The sequence below is a fragment of the Camellia sinensis genome, chromosome 12 (assembly GCF_055761805.1).
Source record: "Camellia sinensis isolate YWXY chromosome 12, ASM5576180v1, whole genome shotgun sequence".
NCBI classification, from domain to species: domain Eukaryota; kingdom Viridiplantae; phylum Streptophyta; class Magnoliopsida; order Ericales; family Theaceae; genus Camellia; species Camellia sinensis.
Window position 1 is genome coordinate 38,317,414 of NC_138972.1, and position 18,262 is coordinate 38,335,675.

At 38.5% G+C, this 18,262-nt stretch overlaps 1 protein-coding gene across 2 annotated transcripts; it reads right to left on the reverse strand.

The window, feature by feature from the left end:
* Window positions 1-281: 281 nt before the first annotated feature.
* Window positions 282-11,665, reverse strand: LOC114316734 (uncharacterized). 2 transcript variants are annotated; one of them, XM_028263417.2, is made up of 5 exons: window positions 11,264-11,665; window positions 10,293-10,772; window positions 8,578-8,727; window positions 1,602-2,038; window positions 282-1,116 (listed from the first exon to the last, which is right to left on the reverse strand). In XM_028263417.2, the coding sequence occupies exons 1-5, from the start codon at window positions 11,364-11,366 to the stop codon at window positions 502-504; spliced, it is 1,785 nt and encodes a 594-aa protein (XP_028119218.2). In that variant the 5' UTR covers window positions 11,367-11,665; the 3' UTR covers window positions 282-501. The 2 variants fall into 2 exon arrangements, with proteins under 2 accessions (XP_028119218.2, XP_028119217.2); XM_028263416.2 differs by having other exon boundaries at window positions 1,602-2,044; window positions 11,264-11,580.
* Window positions 11,666-18,262: the final 6,597 nt, after the last annotated feature.

Consider the following 18,262-nt stretch of genomic DNA (forward strand, 5'->3'; position numbering starts at 1 on the left):
ACATTTAGCAGCTCTCCCAAAAAAAAAAACAAAAAAACTCAACCAAGGTTAATTAAACAACTCAATATGATCAGGGGTCTTTACAAAATGGATAAGAGACAATCATACATTTCAGATGGGAGATTTAACATTATAACTTATGAAATATAGAATCTTTCATTGTTTTTTTCTTTCTTTTTCTTTTTCTTTTTCTTTTTTTTTTTGATAAATTAAAATATTATAACACAAATAACACAGCACAAACAAATTGTAACAAGATTCCAAATAAAAACACACACAACTAGAAAACAAACAAAAATCTGAGAAATACTTTGCCCTCACAACTACAAAAAGGAAACTTACACAATTACTGAAACAATCTACTAAAAGTGCCCCCAAGAGGTGACAGTTCTCTTGAGAAAACAAAAACAAACACAATATAAGTACTCTTTGAAATTAAAATACATAGCTCATGATCCCACAACAGCAAGTAGACACACTACTTATATGACTTGGATTATGTTAGTAAAGCATATGTTTCCTTGGCTGAAACAATAACCTGAAACAGTAAGTTGAATGGATCACATCTGCCAAAAGAGGATATTGAAGGGTAGCAAACAAAATGACAGGCGCACAGGCAAACAAGGCAACGGCGATTGGTACCCATACCATATAATGGTCAAAAACAATGAAAAATGTCGCACCAAAAGCTACCATCATGGTAGTTATGGAGATGAAAAGTGTTGTGAGTCCAATCATGAGCTTAAAGGGCAATGATTTCAAGAAATCATTTTCAGCATAGCGTGAGGTGAGTATAGATAAGAACATGAGTATTGAAGTGGAAGAGGTGACTAATGCTATGGCATCTGATATTGCGAAAACCATGAAGGAACTATGCTTTCGAAACATTGGGATTCCTGTATTGTTGTCATTGCCGCCTGGTACAGTAAAAGCTGCAGCAAACATTACGGTGGCTATAAGTGTTGCAACAACCATAGACTGGGAGGCGGTGCTCTTCATCCATGCCTCCCCTTTCACAACTAAGTCTTTGTGCTCCTCAATAAATAAAGCTTGAGGTGTTTTGCCTTCTGAGTTTTTCATTTCTACATATGAAGGTTGCACAATCTTTTCCACCTCCTGCAATGGCCAAAAGGACAGATGTTATCCTTTCACTAAGCAGACAAAAATAAAAAGAGAGAAAAGGTAGAGTTATGCTATTCAAACTAACAAATTTTACAAACTACCACATGTAGTGCTACGATCACACAATTTTAGTGGGTCCTGTTTTAAATTCATAAATTCTATTTTTTAATCTTTTTTAATCCATAAAAAGAAAGTAATAACAAATAAACAAATAAAACCTATGCTAGAAACAAGAAGCTATGCGTGGCCTTTTTGCTCCACATCATGATTCATTCTTCGATGAACTATGATTTTATTCACCAATGATATGGTTAGTCCATTGCAAACCCACCAAATTCAAGTGCCAATGTGGATGTCATGTTGGACTTAAGAGTTCAATCATGTTTTTAGAAAAATATTGCTAATAGTAAAAATTAGTTATGTAAAGCAATAGGAAAAATCAAAAATTTTGAAATTACTAACTGAGTAGAAATGTTTACCTTAAACCACAGTAGCTCTCTTTGCATTTGAAGAGCTGCCCCTGACACGATATTAAGTTGATTTGGGGGTGCTATCTTCGCAGCCAAATGCAAGATATTATTACGATCTTCATCTATATATGCAATAATTAAATCCTTAATCGAGCCTATCTCATATAAAATATTGAATATTCTTGCGCGACGATGTAAAACGGCAACGTGAAATATGCTTTGGTTTTGGTTATTTACTTTCCATATCAAATCAGGATAAGCTTCAATAAGCTTAATCAAGAACTTGGTGTTTCCATGCTCAACCGCATCAAAGTGAAGTCGTGAAGGGCTTCGGATCAAGTCTGAAATCTCTGAATCATCTTTCTTTATCACCATTTTCCATAACAATCTAACTAGTTCAAATGGTTCGTCTTGCTTCAGAATTTTGTCATGTCCTACCTTCCAACCTGGAACTGAGAACAAAGCATTTTACCTGATCATGAATTTTCTAGAGAAAATTATTCAATAAAAGCAGCAATAACTGTGAGAATATTAGGTTAGGCAATGTTTCTTTTTCTAAGAGATTGTATGGGTGTATATACATGGCAGTGTTTTAGGTGTATATTTATATGGCAGTGTTTCCTTCAAGTTAGGGTTATATATATAGTAGTGTTTTAGGTATATATGTATGGCAACGTTTCCTTTAGTCTTGGGGTTAGATTTACTATATAATCAAATGTATTCCTTGTATTATTACACAATTGAATATACAAAAAATATTCAGAAATCTTACATGGTATCAGAGCTAGGTTCGAAACCCTAGTAGCCATTGTCCAAGCTTCTCTGCTTCGTTGAGTTCTTTGGTTCAACTTTCTGAATACATGCGACCTATCTGGTTCATGATTGGGTTTGGTTCATCTGGTCCTCTATTTGAGTCGTCGTCTAATTCCCATAGGTTCTCTAGTCTGGTTCGTAACTCCTCTACGGTCTGCATCTCTAGACCTTGCGATTTCTGGCTCTAGTTCATCGCCATCGTGGTTTGTCTTCTCTAGTTGAAAGACCATCCATCTTAACCCCTCTTTGGTTCGTGACCTTTAGTCGGAACACCTCTCACTACTAGTCTTCTCTCTCCTTTGATTTCGTTGACATAGGGTTCGTCGATTGGTTCTCATAGGTGATCCTTATTTGCTGATCCTCTGAGCAACGAAGTTCTTTCTTTCTTCTACTCTGGTATCGCGACCCATCGCGAGCTCTCTAGTTCAATCTGGTTTCGAAATTGCGACTCCAAGCTACTCTCTCTCTCTCTCTCTCTTGTTCGACTGGTTTGTCAGGTCATCTAATCTTGATTTGGTTACTTTGGTCTATTTTGGGTTTGTTACACTTAAACCCCTCAGATTTTGATTATTACACTTGAACCCCTATTTTGGCTATTTTGTTTGATTGCACTTGAACCCCTCAGTTTTCTGGTTACTATGATGCCTCTGGCTTCTAATGTGTGGGCCTTTTGTCATCAGGGAGCTTATTGAAAGTATCATTATCCTAAGAAGAGATGTTTGTTTACCTCGTCTTCTCAGCAGCTTTCGATCCCATTCTGCGCCCCTCCTCCGAATATTTTTCAGCCTCTCGCCGATTCTACTGCATCTGCTTCGGTTCCTAATCCTGACTTGGCTTCCTTGAGCGCTCAAATTAGTCAGCTACAACATATATTGTCTACCTCTCAAACATCCCCGTCTGCCTCCATTGTTTCCTCTCTTCATTCAGGTTTACTTCGGTTTTTTTCAAGTATCATTTCGTCTGTCTGGATTTTTGACTCTAGTGCCTCTCATCATATGAGTCCCCATTTCTTCTTACTTCAAAATTGTACGCCCCTTCTCCTTTTATTACTGTTAATGTTGCTAATGGGTCTAGTATGTCTATTATATCTGTTAGGTCTGTCTTACCATCTGCTATGTCTGTTGTCTCTATTCTATTTGTCCTTTATGTTCCTCAATTATCTATTAGTTTATTATCTATCAGTTAGCTTGATGCCTTCGATTTTGATGTTACCGTTTCTTTTTCTATCTATTTTATGCAAGATCGGATATCCAAGCAGCAGATTAGGACTGGTCATAGAGTTGGAGACCTCTATGTGGTGGAGAGTTTGCATTTGCTTATGATAACCTCTCCGACTGCCTTTTTCTGTTTTCAGTTAGATTCTCTGTCCAGTCCTTTCTACTTGTGGCATTCTAGATTAGGGCATTTGTCTGCTGATAGCTTACAGTCTTTAGCTCAGTCAAGTATATTGGGTAAAGTTTCTCCTAGTGAACTTACTGAATGTCGGGGGTGTAAATTTGCCAAAATGACAGCCTTACCTTTCCGTAAAAGTACTTCTATATCTGATACACTGTTTTCTTTAGTTCATACTGATGTTTGGGGCCCTTTTCTTATTCTCACCAAAGGGGGTTCTGCATACTGTGTGTCATTTGTTGATGACTGCGCCCGTTATACTTGGGTTTGTTTTATGACTCATAAGTCTGATTTCTATCAGATATACTGTACCTTTCAGTCTATGATTACTACTCAATTTAGGTCTACAATTAAAGTGTTATGGTCTGACTTGGGTGGGGAATATTTTAAAAATGAGTTTTGTGAGTATTTGGCCAATTTGGGCACCATTCACTAAACTTCCTGTACATATACACATGCCTAAAATGGTCGAGCCGAGCGTAAATACCGTCATCTCCTTGAGACAGCTAGGTCTCTTCTTCTATCTACCTCAGGTCCAGCTCTGTTTTGGGGATAGACAGTTCTTACTGTTACTTTTCTTCTCAAACGCATGCCTACTCCCCTTCTTTCTGGTCGGTCTCCTTATGAGACTCTGTTCTCCTAAACTCCTAATTACTCATTCCTTCGTGTGTTTGGATCTGCCTGTTTTGTCCTTCTTCCTCGAAAAAACCAGACCAAACTTAGTGCCCGGTCTGGCCTCTGTGTCTTTTTGGGTTATAGTCCTACTTAGAAAGGCTATTGGTGTTACGACCCTATTTTCCCTCGTCTTCATGTCTCTCATCATGTTTCTTTTCTCGAACCTTTACATTACTTTCAGCTTCCTCCTATCACTGTTTCGGTTTCTAAAGAGCATTTGGTTCATATTGATCCATTTCCTTCTGAGGTCCCTCAAGATGAGTACATCTCTACTATTCCTCCTGAACTTGTTCCCTCTTCTCCTCTTACTACCCCTCCTGTTGAGTCTTTCTCCATTGAACCCTATGAATCTGCTACATATTCTCCTTCTTCTACCCATCCTACTCCTTCTCCTCATTTTCCTCCATTGTTAGTTTATTCTCGTTGCCATGCTCTCCCTCCACCAGTTGTCTCTACCCCTACTACTGATCATTCTGTTTCTGACGACTTTGATCCTACTACACACCGACATCCTACTCCAGCTCGTCATCTTCCAAATAGGTTGGATTGGTCTAATAGATGTTTTTCTGCTTTTTGCCGTACTTTTTTGCCTGCTATTCATTCTTTTTTAGAACCTCAATCTTACAAGTAGGCTTGTCAGGATCCCAATTAGGTTCGCACTATGGAAAATGAGTTGTTTGCTTTGTAGAAGACTAACACTTGGGCATTGGTCTCGTTGCCTGCTAGCAAGAATCTGGTTGGTTGCAAATGCGTCTATAAAGTTAAGACTCATTTTGATGGTTCTCTTGAGCGATACAAAGCTCGCCTGGTTGCCATGAGATTCTCATAGGAGTATGGTATTGATTATGAGGAAACCTTTGCCCCTGTTGCCAAGATGACTACTGTCTATAGCTTGATTTCTGCTGCCGCTATTCAAGATTGGCCTCACTATCAGATGGACGTTAAAAATGCTTTTCTTAATGGCCATCTCATTGAGGAGGTCTACATACGTCCACCTTCTGGCCTTTTTCACTCTTCTGGGTAGGTTTGTCATCTCTGGCGTGCTCTATATGGTTTGAAGCAATCTCTTCATGCTTGGTATGATCGCTTTCAGACTGCTGTTACTAAGCTTGGATTTCATCCTTCAACTTCTGACTCTGCTTTATTTCTGAGACATACCTCGACCGGTTTTGTTGCTCTCTTACTATATGTGGATGATATAATCATCACTGGTTCTGACTCTTCTACTATCTCTAAGGGCAAGCAGTATCTCTTCCGCACCTTCAAGATGAAGGATTTAGGTCCATTGCGATATTTTCTTAGTATTGAGGTTGCTTCTTCTCCAAATCTGTCTCAAGCTAAGTATGCTAATGAGGTCATTCACCATGCTAGTCTTACTGATACTGAGGTTTTTAATACATCTATTGAGCTTAATGTGAAGCTCAACTCTACTGATGGTGTCCCTCTGGATGATCCTACTTTATATCGTGAGCTTGTAGGTTGCTTAGTCTATCTGACGATTACTCGTACTGATCTTGCATATGCTGTTCATATGGTTAGCCAGTTTGTTTCTGCTCCTTGCTCCACACATTGGGCTGCCTTGGTTCGAATTCTTTGCTATCTTCGAGGTACTATATTTCAGGGTTTACTATTGTCCTCTACTTCCTCTTTGGATTTGGTAGGCTATGCTGATTCTGATTGGGCTGGTGATGTTACTGATCGTAAGTTCACATCTAGTTTCTGTATGTTTCTTGGCAATTCCTTGATCTCTTGGAAAAGTAAGAAACAAATTGTTGTTACTCGCTCTACTATTGAAGCTGAGTACCGTGTTATGACTCATGCTACTGCTAAGATTATTTGGCTTCGTTGTCTCTTATCTGATTTGGGTGTTCCTTAGTCTTCTTCGACCTCTCTCTACTGTGACAACCATAGTGCCATTCAAATTGTCCATAACACTGTCTTCCATGAGCAGACCAAGCACATTGAGATTGATTGTCACTTTGTTTGCTAGCATTTGTAGTCTGGCTCTATCTCGCTTCCTTTCATCTCTTAAACTTTACAACTTGCTGATTTTTTTACCAAGACTCACACTACTGCTCGGTTTCAGGTTTTTCTTGGCAAACTCTTAGTGTTTTCTGCTACAACACCTTAAGTTTGAGCAGGGTTGTGAGAATATTAGGTTAGGTAGTGTTTCCTTTTCTGAGAGACTGTATAGGTGTATATATATGGCAATGTTTTAGGTGTATATATATATATGACAGTGTTTCCTTTAGGTTAGGTTTATATATATGGTTGTGTTTCCTTTAGTCTTGGGGTTAGGTTTACTATATAATCAAATGTATTCTTTATATTATTACACAATTGAATATGCAAAAAATATTCAAAAATCTTACAATAACAACCCACTAATTATTAACAGTTTGAAGAATGATAAAGTTAAGAGCAAGAGAAGGATCAAAAAGAGAAATTGGTACAATCTTCATATCATTTCCAGACAAAAAAAAATATATAATTATAAATAAAACTTATTTTTCGTTGATTCTTTATAAAATTGTGTTTTCTACCAATAGTGGTTGATACAATCTTCATCATGGTTCTAAACATAGTGTTGGGAGACGAATCAATAACGGTTTTGGAGTTAACGGTATGAGAAGTACTATGTATCGAGAATTAGGTGATGTGGTTTTGAATTTCCAAAACTTAATGAAGTGCATTTTTTAAGTTCAAATCTTAACATATTAATCAGTATTTTGAAATAGAAGCATTTTTTACTGTCCAGTAATCTACATGAAATTTAATTTATTCGTCATGATCTTCGATTTTCCATCAAGAATACCTTGTTCTAGCTACAAGAGAGATTTTAACCACAACACTTTTTTAAATAACAATCACTCTGTTTGTTTCTAATTTTCAAAAAATTTTACTTTTTCGTTTTTCGTATTTTTTTGTTTTCACTAAATTTTTTTAATATTTTAAATAATTTTTTTAATTTTTAGACACATCTAACATAAATACACTTAGAAAGTATAATATATGTGAAAAAAAATCTTTAAAAAAATTTACTACCAAACATACAAAAAATACAAAACTTTAGTATATTTTTCGTATTTTATGTATTTATTAATTTTTTTTAAAAAAAATTCACAAATAATTTACTATTTAGATATATCTAAATAAAGTACATCTAAAAAAGTAAAAAAAAGTTACTTAAAATTTAAAAATATTCATTAAAAACGAAAAAATATGAAAAACAAAAAACTTAATTTTCAAAAAACTGAAACCCGCGTGGTCCTTCTCATCCGTTCCCGAACTTCATAGAAAGATCTCAACAAGCGCCCACATGATGCAATCAATAGGTCCAGTATTTGATGGCTTCAAATGAAGCGTCCAAAGCTCAACGCATCAAAAGACAACCAGGAAATGGGAAAGAGGATACCATCATATATTAAATTCCTATATGCAAACTATGCCGAGCCAACTCACTTAAAGTGAATGGTCATGTAGGTCCAGCAGCTAAGGTAGTATCAAGTTAGGTATGATAGAAAGGTGTAAATCCTTCAAAATTGTAAACTTATCAAATAAAGCATTTTAACAAAACGATATTCATAGGTGGAAAATTAGAAATTGGGGAAATGATGAAGTGTAGGAACTAGAAACTATTTTAATCAGATCCATATGTAAATTTTCCAAAGGTCAAGAATTATGCATTACAACAAAAGCATTTATCAGATAATGCAATTTATTCAAGGGAGCCAATGACCTCTTTTTTAGTAAGTTTCAAAAGAAAATATTGTTGTCAAAATGTAGGCCGGGAAATATCATTTTGTACGATATGAAATAGTAGACTCCATATTATACACAGGGGTGCTTCAAGTTTTCTCAGTTGCCTCAGATCATTTTGTTATGTTTTTTTGGGTATGAATACTTCCCCAACCACTCCAAACTGAAAGAATCATTCCTTATTTTTTTACCGAGTTTAAACTCACAATTTACCAGTCCTTTTCTATCGGGTTATCTGATAAAGACTACCTAGGTCTATAAGACAATGCCCCCATTGAGCAGATCTATTCATGGTCATGAAGCTAGTAAAATACATGGATGAGAAGAAATGATTGAAGAAACTAACATGTGTTGATGGCTTTTTTCCACAAGCTAACCCGACTTCCACCAGTAAATGCTGAAGGTTTTCGAGCCAATACATGCAATGTTGTCTCACCACCCCTATCTCGAGCCACTGCCAGCTGTGGATGGTGATTCAATATGTCCAATGCTACATCTACACAATTTAACAATATATATATATATATATATATAATAAGTTACACAACAAGAAGATGCAAAAGTTGTTTAGTCTTATTTAATTTACCTATTTTTATTTTATTTAGTTAATTGTTTATTTAACAAAAATTCTTATTATTATTTTCTCTTTTCTTTTTGGGAAATCTTGTTGTAGTTTGTTTTGTTTTGTTTAGTGGAAAACCATCTTCTTTTCCTCGTGTTCGACCAAAAAGCATTGAAGAGGAATAAATGCATCCACCATTTTGCTAAACCAAAAGATGATGGGTCAGCAAGTTTTGTGATTTTTAAATTTTTTTTTTTTCAAAAAGAAAGGTTTGACAATTGCGAGATAAAAAAAGTGTTGTATTTTTGTTGTGCCCACTTGTGCTTGATTGAAAAGCAATTATGGACATGATTTACTGTTGCATACTTCTAGCATTCTTCAAAATCAAAATATGACCAAATAAATTAAATTATAAAAGCCAAAAGATAGAATGAAAAAAAAAGAAGCCAATTTTTTTTTTTTTTTTTTTTTTGTTACAGGGAAATCGTCCCACCCTCCCGCAGGTCCAAGGCAGCGCCCCATGAGGAGATCACCAGGGTGTCCTATTGTTCGTTCCGAGTAAGAGACCATAACCTGGAAGCTTGTCCCGACCTCCCAAGGTAAGCTTCGATTAAGTCAGGACTCGCACAGCGGGGGAGCATTAAACCCACACCAAGTAGCTGATTAGGCATCCTTGAGGTCCAACCTCCTAACTAACAGTGCTTCGCCTAAGAGATTGGCCCAAGGAGGGAATTGAACTTGTGACCTTGGGGCTTAAACCCCAAGGCCTTACCGCAATGCCACAACCCCTTGGGTTAAAGAAGCCAATTTTGGCCTAAGAGAACAAGCAAAACAAAATGACATGATGTATTTCACCTACCTAATTAGAATTTAGGTTTTGCAAAAGATTCTCCAACCATTTAGGTTATTAGTATCTACTTATTTCTCGCATGTACTAATTTTTAGGATTCACACCATTAATGTAGTTTGTTTCCCATTGTATCGATTTCACCTGTAGATTTTTTACATTGTGTCAATATAGTCCAATTGATAAAGTCCTTCTAAAAATTGAATTGAAATCAATGCACAAAATAGTTCATTCACTCTCTTCAACATGATTGAGGGGTTGGTGTCCAATTTGAATTGGTTCATTCCCTTTTGAATTGACCATTTTACCCTTCACTTTTGTTCAATTTCTTCACCGGTATTATTAATTAGATTAAATTGACACAACGTGAAAAAATAAAATATGTAAAATTGATACAATTAGAACTATATGGACTAAATTGTCACAACAGTCAAATTACAAAGACCGCATGTAATTTTCCCTAATTTTTATTGTCCTTCATTGTTCCAATATATTTGTCAATCCATTACATGATGGGAGTATTTTATGATGACAAGAAATGGGTTGGAGTTTGTTGCACCAAAAAATTGACACAAATCTTAATCAAGAAGTGACTCAACACAAGTAACTCTTTTTAGGCTGGTTGAAAAGAGAGGTTTGAATATTTACTTACCATACAAATCTGTACTAACACAGGTATTGAGTATCCCAATTCGATCATCATCTGACAAATCTTCACTCTTAGTCTTTTTGTAGAGATACCATACCATGTCACTATGTCCTAACAAAGCAGCCATATACAGCGGTGTCATTCCCTGGCTACCACGGATCATTGGCAGGCGTTCGTTCTTGTTAATCATCACTTCAGCAATTCTCACTGTTCCAGCAGCAGCCGCAAGACATAGGGCAGTGTTCCCATTACTGTTTAGAAGTTCCAAGTCTTCACGATTCATCCGTCCCACCAACTCCTCTACAAAGTGAATGCGCTTCGCGGCTGCTGCAATGTGAAGTGCAGTTTCGCACCCTTGTGTGATACTAGACCGCACCACAGTTGGAAATATTTCTATGACACCTTTAGCGGCGTTCCAGTCATCCTTCAAAGCAGCTTGGTAGAGGGTTATACATATGTCAAGGTACTTATCCCTAGCTTCTCCTGTGTAAAATTTGAAGCATATATCATCATATCCAATTTTTCAAAACTTTAATATCACAATAATTAGCTAAAAATTAAGTCAAATAAACAAACAAAGCAGAGATAATGAAATCATTTTATGGCATAACAAAAAATTGGTCATTAAGATAACTACAACATAAACCTGATTTTCTTGCCCCATTTTCAAGAAAATGCTAATCATACAAAATTTTTATAGACAATGATCTCACTAGGACATTTTTATTCTCAATGACCAAACAAATATTGGGTGCCTTATCAATTTCAATTTTTTTTGTCTTGTTTTGTGAACAAGAGGATTGTCATGTAACCCTTTCTCTCACATAAATGTGGAGCACATTGTTATAGAACCCATATCTATGTGAGAAAGGAGTACATCACTGTAGTGTATCCATTACATAAAATATGGAGTTTAGGATTTACCTCACCAAATACAACCCTAAAAAAACAGTGGAGAGAGAGAGAGAGCTTACCAGAGAGTAGATCACAAGAAGGTGTAATCAGCTCAGGAGAAATTACAATCTGAATTTCAGGTCCATTTTGTATTCCCCCTTCCATTGGTGTGCCCTCTTCCATTGGCGATGCTGTGGGGTGTGGTTGTTGGCGGTGGTCCGTCGTGAAGAGACGGAACAGAGAAAGAGACAATGGAGAGAGAGAAGACAAATCTTTTTTCAAAAAAAGAAAAGAGAGAGAGATCAATACAATAAAAAAAAAAAAAGCACTTGGTACCCATTTTCATTTTACTTGATTCTTTTCTTCGTTTGGTTGCTTAGAATCTCACAATCTTCTTGGAGAATTTCTGATAGGGTTGCTCTGTTTTTTATTCTTGTACTGAGTTGCTTCTTTCTTCTCTTTTTCCCCATCAATTGATGATTGAAGTGTTTTTTGGGTTGATTCTTCATTGTTATTGATGCTTCATTGTTATTGTTACTAGGTCTGATATAATGACTGTTTTGGTGATGGTTGAAACTTTTTCTTCGAATCATTTTTCTAAACAACAGAGCACTTTTTTGTATTTTCCTTTACTTTGCCGAAACATGAATGCGTTTGGAGTCTGAGAAAGAGAGAGATAAAAGAGAAATTGTGTACGTTTGATTTGTGTTTTGAGATAAATTTTCAAAAGAAATTTTAGAAATGGAGTTTAGAAATTTTTTTGATTTATTTCGTTATATATTTTAAAAAATAGTTTTAGAGTTTGAAAGTTTGGGATGAGTTGATATTTTGTTGTAATTAAGTAAGGTCAAGTTTGGGAAGACTAAAAAAGTGTATTTTTTGTCTTTTTAGACTAAAAAATTGAGCTTGAAAATATGGATGTTTGAGTTAACTTTTTGACTTTTTATTGAAAAATGTGTAATAAAAAATTGTAAAAATTAATTTGTAGGAAAAAATTTGAATTGGGAGTTGTGCAGCCATAATTGTTGACTTTTGGTGAATAGTGTTAACTTTTTAACTTTTTGAGTAACTTTTTAGCTTTTTGACTCTTTTGGAAATACCCAAACTTGCCCTAAATATATGTAAGAAAAAAAAGTGATTGAAAAAGATAGAAGATCGAAAAAAAAAAGTGATTGATTGATGTGTAAGAGTGAAAAAGTCATCTAAAAAAAATTTTAAAAATTTAAACCAAACAAAATTTTTAATTTTTTTCAAAATTTATATCTGGTGATACAAACTAAACATGCCCATCATTTTTTACTTTACTAAACATCTCAATGATGCATTAATTGTTGAGCCCAATGAACTACAGCGATGGCAAGAATAGTTGATGGAATGAAGGTATAAAAAAGATTTGGAGATGCCAAAGACAAATGAATTAAACATATAAAAACATATGGAAGGAGACCTCATGTCTTAATCTAGTCAACAACAAATTATTAAATTTTGTTTTAGTCGTTTAATCTCTCACCAAACCAAGAAACTATAAATGTTTTATAGGTAGAGTATGGTAAATTACATTAAATTTGAAAAAAAAAATTATAAATTTTAATATAATTATATATATATTTTAAAAAGGTTAGAGATATTGAAATTAATACAAATAGTATAAAAATATAAAGATGAATAAATTTTCAGTGCGAAAGAAAAGACGATAACATAGTTTATTTATTTTATTTTTTTATATGACTAATAAAATATTAATAAAAATATAATTAACTGTTAAAGTGAATTAAAATCTTAACATGCAATTATGTCAAAGTGAAAAAACTTATTCACTATGTTTGGTTTTAATTTTTTGGATTTAATTTTCTAAAAATTGAATTTTTATTTTTCATATTTTTTTGTTTTTAATGTATATTTTTAAAATTTTAAGCAATTTTTTAACTTTTTAGATATACCTTACTTAGATATATCTAAAAAATAAAATATTTATAAAAAAAATATTTTAAAAAATCAATAAATACACAAGAATACGGGGAAAAAAAACTGAATTTTCGTTTTTTTTTTTTTATTCAGTGAATTTTTTAAAGATTTTTTTCACAAATATTATAATTTTAAAGTGTATTCATGTTACGAAAAATTACTCATAAATCCCATTGGCAGAAATGTTAGTCTATTTAGTCCTACATGTTTTTTTCATAAACCAAATAGTCCTTTTTATTTGTAGTATATATTATTGATTTGATTTAGTAATATTTGAGTTTACTTGTTTGGCTCTTATTGTGATTATGTTTTTGATTTTTTTTGGGATTGAGTGTATATGGATAAGGTATGATTTAACATTTTCAATTTTTTTAGGGATTTCCTGGAGTGATTGTGGAGATTATTAATGTTGCCTACTTGGTGTTACATTATTGATGTTAAATCATTTACGTTTCCTGGGAAGGTGTATGGATTGTAACGTTCACATTTTCCTACATAACATCATTCTAGAGCCACATTGCCATACCATTAAGCCTCCCAGTAACAACTATAACATTAGCACCAAACACCAACCACATAACATAATATCGACACAATCCGACAATCCCCGACAATTAACAGCCGCTACCCGCTACTACCACCAAACCACATCAACACTTTCAGGCATACATTCTCTCACTAGCCCCTAACATTACAAAATACACACCTAATCATACAAACATTAGCTACAACTCCATGCGTTTGTTACATTATATACATGCACAACACCACATTTGCAATTACTGTTAACCCTCAAACCCATGAAAATATTACAACATTAGCCAACAAAACCATGTGTCTGTCACATTACAAACATGCACAGCATCACATTTGCAATCAATGGTAAACCCCAAACCTGTGACATGAACATGATCACTTAAAACCCTATATGACGCACCAATTAAACAAAAACTCATTTCGAGCATCAACCTTGATGTCTTATTATTCCACAAACAACCAAACTAACATCGAAGACACCCATACTTGTTGTCGTTACACAACGATGAGATTCTGTTGTCTGCCATCGACGGAGTTACCCCGGAGTCAGGCAGACGGAGAGAAGGACATCCCACCATCATTCCTCCGATGGCGGACGTGGAGACTTCTCCAGGAGGACATTCAAGAGATGCGCGGGATAAGCGCGGAAGAAGCTTTGGTCATTCACGGAGTCCAGACGGTCATCGGTGGTGAAGAGAATCGCACGCCAGACAACTGGAACACAAGCTAAGGGACCAAGACGCCGTCATCCGGCGAATGGCGGCAGAGAGGGAGGATCTTAAGCGGCATGTCAAAGGAAAGGGTGTAGCTGGAGTGGGCGACCACAGTGAGCGCATCCAACCACGCCGTTCAGGCAGTCAGAGCTAGCGGCGTACTCTGTCCATCTCAATCACCAGAAGTTACAAGGTTGGAGATTCCGACGCGCACGAAAAGAAGTCCAGCGCGCAAGATAGCATCTATCGGCCCTCACGTCCGGCGACGACGTCGAGGTGCTCTTATTTCGCTCATTCAGAGGATTTGCGGGTAGTCCTGAAGGAACGGGCTCGCCGACGGGAGGCTCAGAGGGTGCCGGCGTTCCAGCGCCTATCCTATGGGGTCCACGCCAGTGAAGAGGTCGGAATGCCTCCACCCCGCCTCGCTGCGGCTCTTCTTTTAGACACAGACTTGGTAAGGCTGAGCGCCACTCCTTTTTTTCTAGAGATAGAAACAACACCTCTTCCGGCGAGCTTCCACCAGCCAAAGTTCACGCTCAACGACGGAAAAACAACCCATATATGCATGTAAGTCATTTCCAACAGGTCATGGCTGGACATAGGCAGAATGACGCACTTATGTGCCTTATCTTCCCGTCAAGTTTTGGCGAACTGGGCTTGAAATGGTTTTAGAGGTTGCCAGAGGGGAGAATAGAAAGGTGGCATCAGTTGGCCGAAGCCTTTGTGACGCGCTTCAAAACAAACACCAAAACACCGAAGGAAGTTGACCACCTACTGAGTGTTAAGATGGAATCGAGTGACACATTGAAGGCATACAACTCTAGATATTGGGAGACCTTCAATGAGATTTTGGATTGCCCGGTCAACCTTGCAATCACACAATACAAGCGTGGTCTCCCGGTCGGGCATAAACTGCAGGACTTGCTTACCATGCACCAGCCGACATCCATGGGCCAGCTAATGCAGCACATCAATGAGCACATCCGAGTGGAGGATGATGCGTCAGCATCTACCGCGAAGGCAACTTCGGTAGCAGCAGACAAGAGGTCGGCTGGCAAAGTGCACGCGGTCGAACAAGAGTCCAGCCGTTCAAATGACCGCGCTGAGGAATCGGACCGTGGTTCAAATCGCAAAAATCGGGGTAGGGGACGTCGGAATGACCGGGATGACTACCCTCGGGATGACGTAGCCGATGCAAATAGAAGGTTGAAGGCCAGGACAAGTATCACCACGGTCTTTAAGATTCCAATCTATCGCATACTTAGTGAAATCCGTGACGAGAAGTATGTCTGATTTCCTGCTAAGTTGGGCGATGGACAGAAGGGCTTCAATCCGCGGTACCGTTGCACGTTTCACCGGGAGCGAGGCCACCGGACAGAGGACTGTTTTCCTTTGAGGTAACACTTGGAAGAGCTAGTTGCAGTCGGACACCTAGACCTTTACATTGATGGGGGCGTGAAGGCAAATCAAGCTCCGGTTGATCCGCGGGGACCAGATGACCGAGATGCGCCTCTACAAGGGGTTGTTAATGTCATCCACGACATAGTGGAACCGGCGCGTGTTTGCGAGCTCTGCGGTATGATCGAGAAGGCAGAACACATGAGGGAAGTTTTGTCGGTTCAGCCTGCGATCAAGAGGGCGAAGACCGAAGAGAAAGATGTGATCAATTTCTCCTCAAGGGACCTAGAGCGCATTCAGACGCCGCACAACGATGCCCTAGTGGTTACACTCCGCGTCAAAGAATTTGATGTCAAACGGATCTTGATTGATCAGGGAAGCTCGGTCGAGATCATGTATTACGATGCATTCAAACAGCTCAAGCTCCGGGATACGGATTTGGCTCCGGCAACTTCGCCACTGGTTGGTTTCAACTCACAACCGGAGTGGCCTTTGGGAAAGATTGTCCTGTCGGTCAAAGCGGGATCCGTGGTTAAGCAGGTGGAGTTCTGGGTGTTGCAGGTGCTATCAACTTATAACCTGATCCTTGGAAGAGGACGGCTTCACGCTATGCAAGCCGTGGCGTCAACCTACCACCAAGTAATGAGATTTCCCTCGTCTATGGAGGCAATTGAGGAGATTTGGGGCGATCAAGTCATGTCGAAGCAATGCTTCGTGGCAGTGAATGGGAGTCGGGCTGCCAAGGGCTTCGTCCAAATGATTGAGGGACCGGAAGACTGGGGAGTCCTTGATGATGTGGGTACTAAGGCCGAGGACAAAGCCGTTGAGGAATTGGTGGAAGTGTGAATTGATACAGAGAATTCGGACAAGTTCTTCTTGCTCGGCTCAAGCCTTACCGCCCAAGCAAGAACCGAGATGGTTGAGTTTTTGATGGCTAATATCGAAGTCTTCGCATGGTCGCCTTACAACATGCCTGGCCTCGATCCGAGTTTTATTTTCCATCACCTCAACATCTTCCCCGGAGCCAAACCGGTCATTCAGCGAACAAGGAGATCGACGCTACATCACGCCGAGGTAGTTGTAGAGGAAGTGAAGAACTTGCTTGTGGCACGCGCAATTCAGGACGTGCACTACCCTCGGTGGATTTCGAACACGGTCGTGGTGCCCAAGAAAAATGGGAAGTGGCGAGTCTTTGTGGATTACAAGACCGTCAACCGAGCCTGCTCGAAAGACATCTTCCCTTTACCCAGAATTGACCAGTTTGTGGATTTAACGGCTGGACAAAACAGCCTCAGTTTCTTGGATGCCTACCGCAGCTACCATCAGATTGCCTTGCATGGCCCGGACCGAGAGATCACCTCATTTACTACACCAAGGGAACTCTTCTGCTATCGAGTCATGCCTTTTGGTTTGAAGAACGCAGGGGCGACTTTCCAAAAAATGGTGACGAAGATGTTTGCTCCTTTGCTGGGACGGACAATGGAGGCTTACGTTGATGATATGGTCGTTAAAAGCCGGCATCAAGCAAAACCACTTGTCTGACTTAGCCGAGATGTTCGCCACTCTCAAAAAACACAAGCTACGCCTGAATGCGTCTAAGTGTGCATTTTGCGTGCGATCTGGAAAATTCTTAGGCTTCCTAGTCACGAACCGAGGCATCAAAGCAGACCCCACACAGATCAGAGCCATACAAGAATTGAAGCAGCCTAGCTCGGCTAAGGACGTGCAGTATCTGGCCGGATTGGCCGTCGCGTTTAATCGATTTATAAGCCGGTCATCAGATCGCTGCTGTCCTTTCTTTCAAGCATTGAAGTCAAAGTTCTCGTGGGATGCAGAGTGTGACCGGGCTTTGGCTGAGCTCAAGGAGTATCTATCTTCGGTGCCACTGTTGGTAACACCGAAGACCGGTGAAGAACTTTACCTTTATCTGGCTGTTTCACAACATGCAGTCAGTGCAGTGCTTGTCTGGTCAGAAGGAATCAAGCACCTCCCTATTTTCTACGTCAGCAAAACCTTGTTACCGGCAGAGTCGAGATACTTGCCGCTGGAAAAACTTGCGTTGGCATTAATGATGGCCTCAAGGAAGTGGCGCACTATTTCCATGCGCATACAATAATCGTTCTGACCGAGTTCCCCCTCGAAGCTTTATTCGAGCGGGCAGACTTCTCCGGTCGAATTCTTAAGTGGGCGGTCGAGTTGGGATAGTTTGACGTCAAGTTCCAGCCGTGGACCACCATAAAAGCCCAGACTTTGGCCGACTTCGTTGCTAAATTCTCACTTGGAACTCATCCAGTATGCCCAGTCGATATCGTCGTGGCAGATGAAGAGCTAAATGCAAGCCTGACCGAAATACCACAGCTTGGCAGTGTTGGCGACGCAAAATTTGCGCGCCCAGCCGAAGCACCTTCAGTTAAGACGATACTACAGCCCGGCGATGCGATGACGGAGTTGGGTATCACTGACCAA

Excerpts from the sequence above, each read along its gene's own strand:
- LOC114316734 (XM_028263416.2), bottom strand. The coding sequence starts at position 11,366 with ATGGAAGAGGGCACACCAATGGAAGGGGGAATACAAAATGGACCTGAA. Across the intron at positions 2,045-8,577 it reads GAAAAAAGCCATCAACACAT|TTCCAGGTTGGAAGGTAGGA; the intron begins GTTAGTTTCTTC and ends CTTTGTTCTCAG. Across the intron at positions 1,117-1,601 it reads GAGAGCTACTGTGGTTTAAG|GAGGTGGAAAAGATTGTGCA; the intron begins GTAAACATTTCT and ends TGGCCATTGCAG.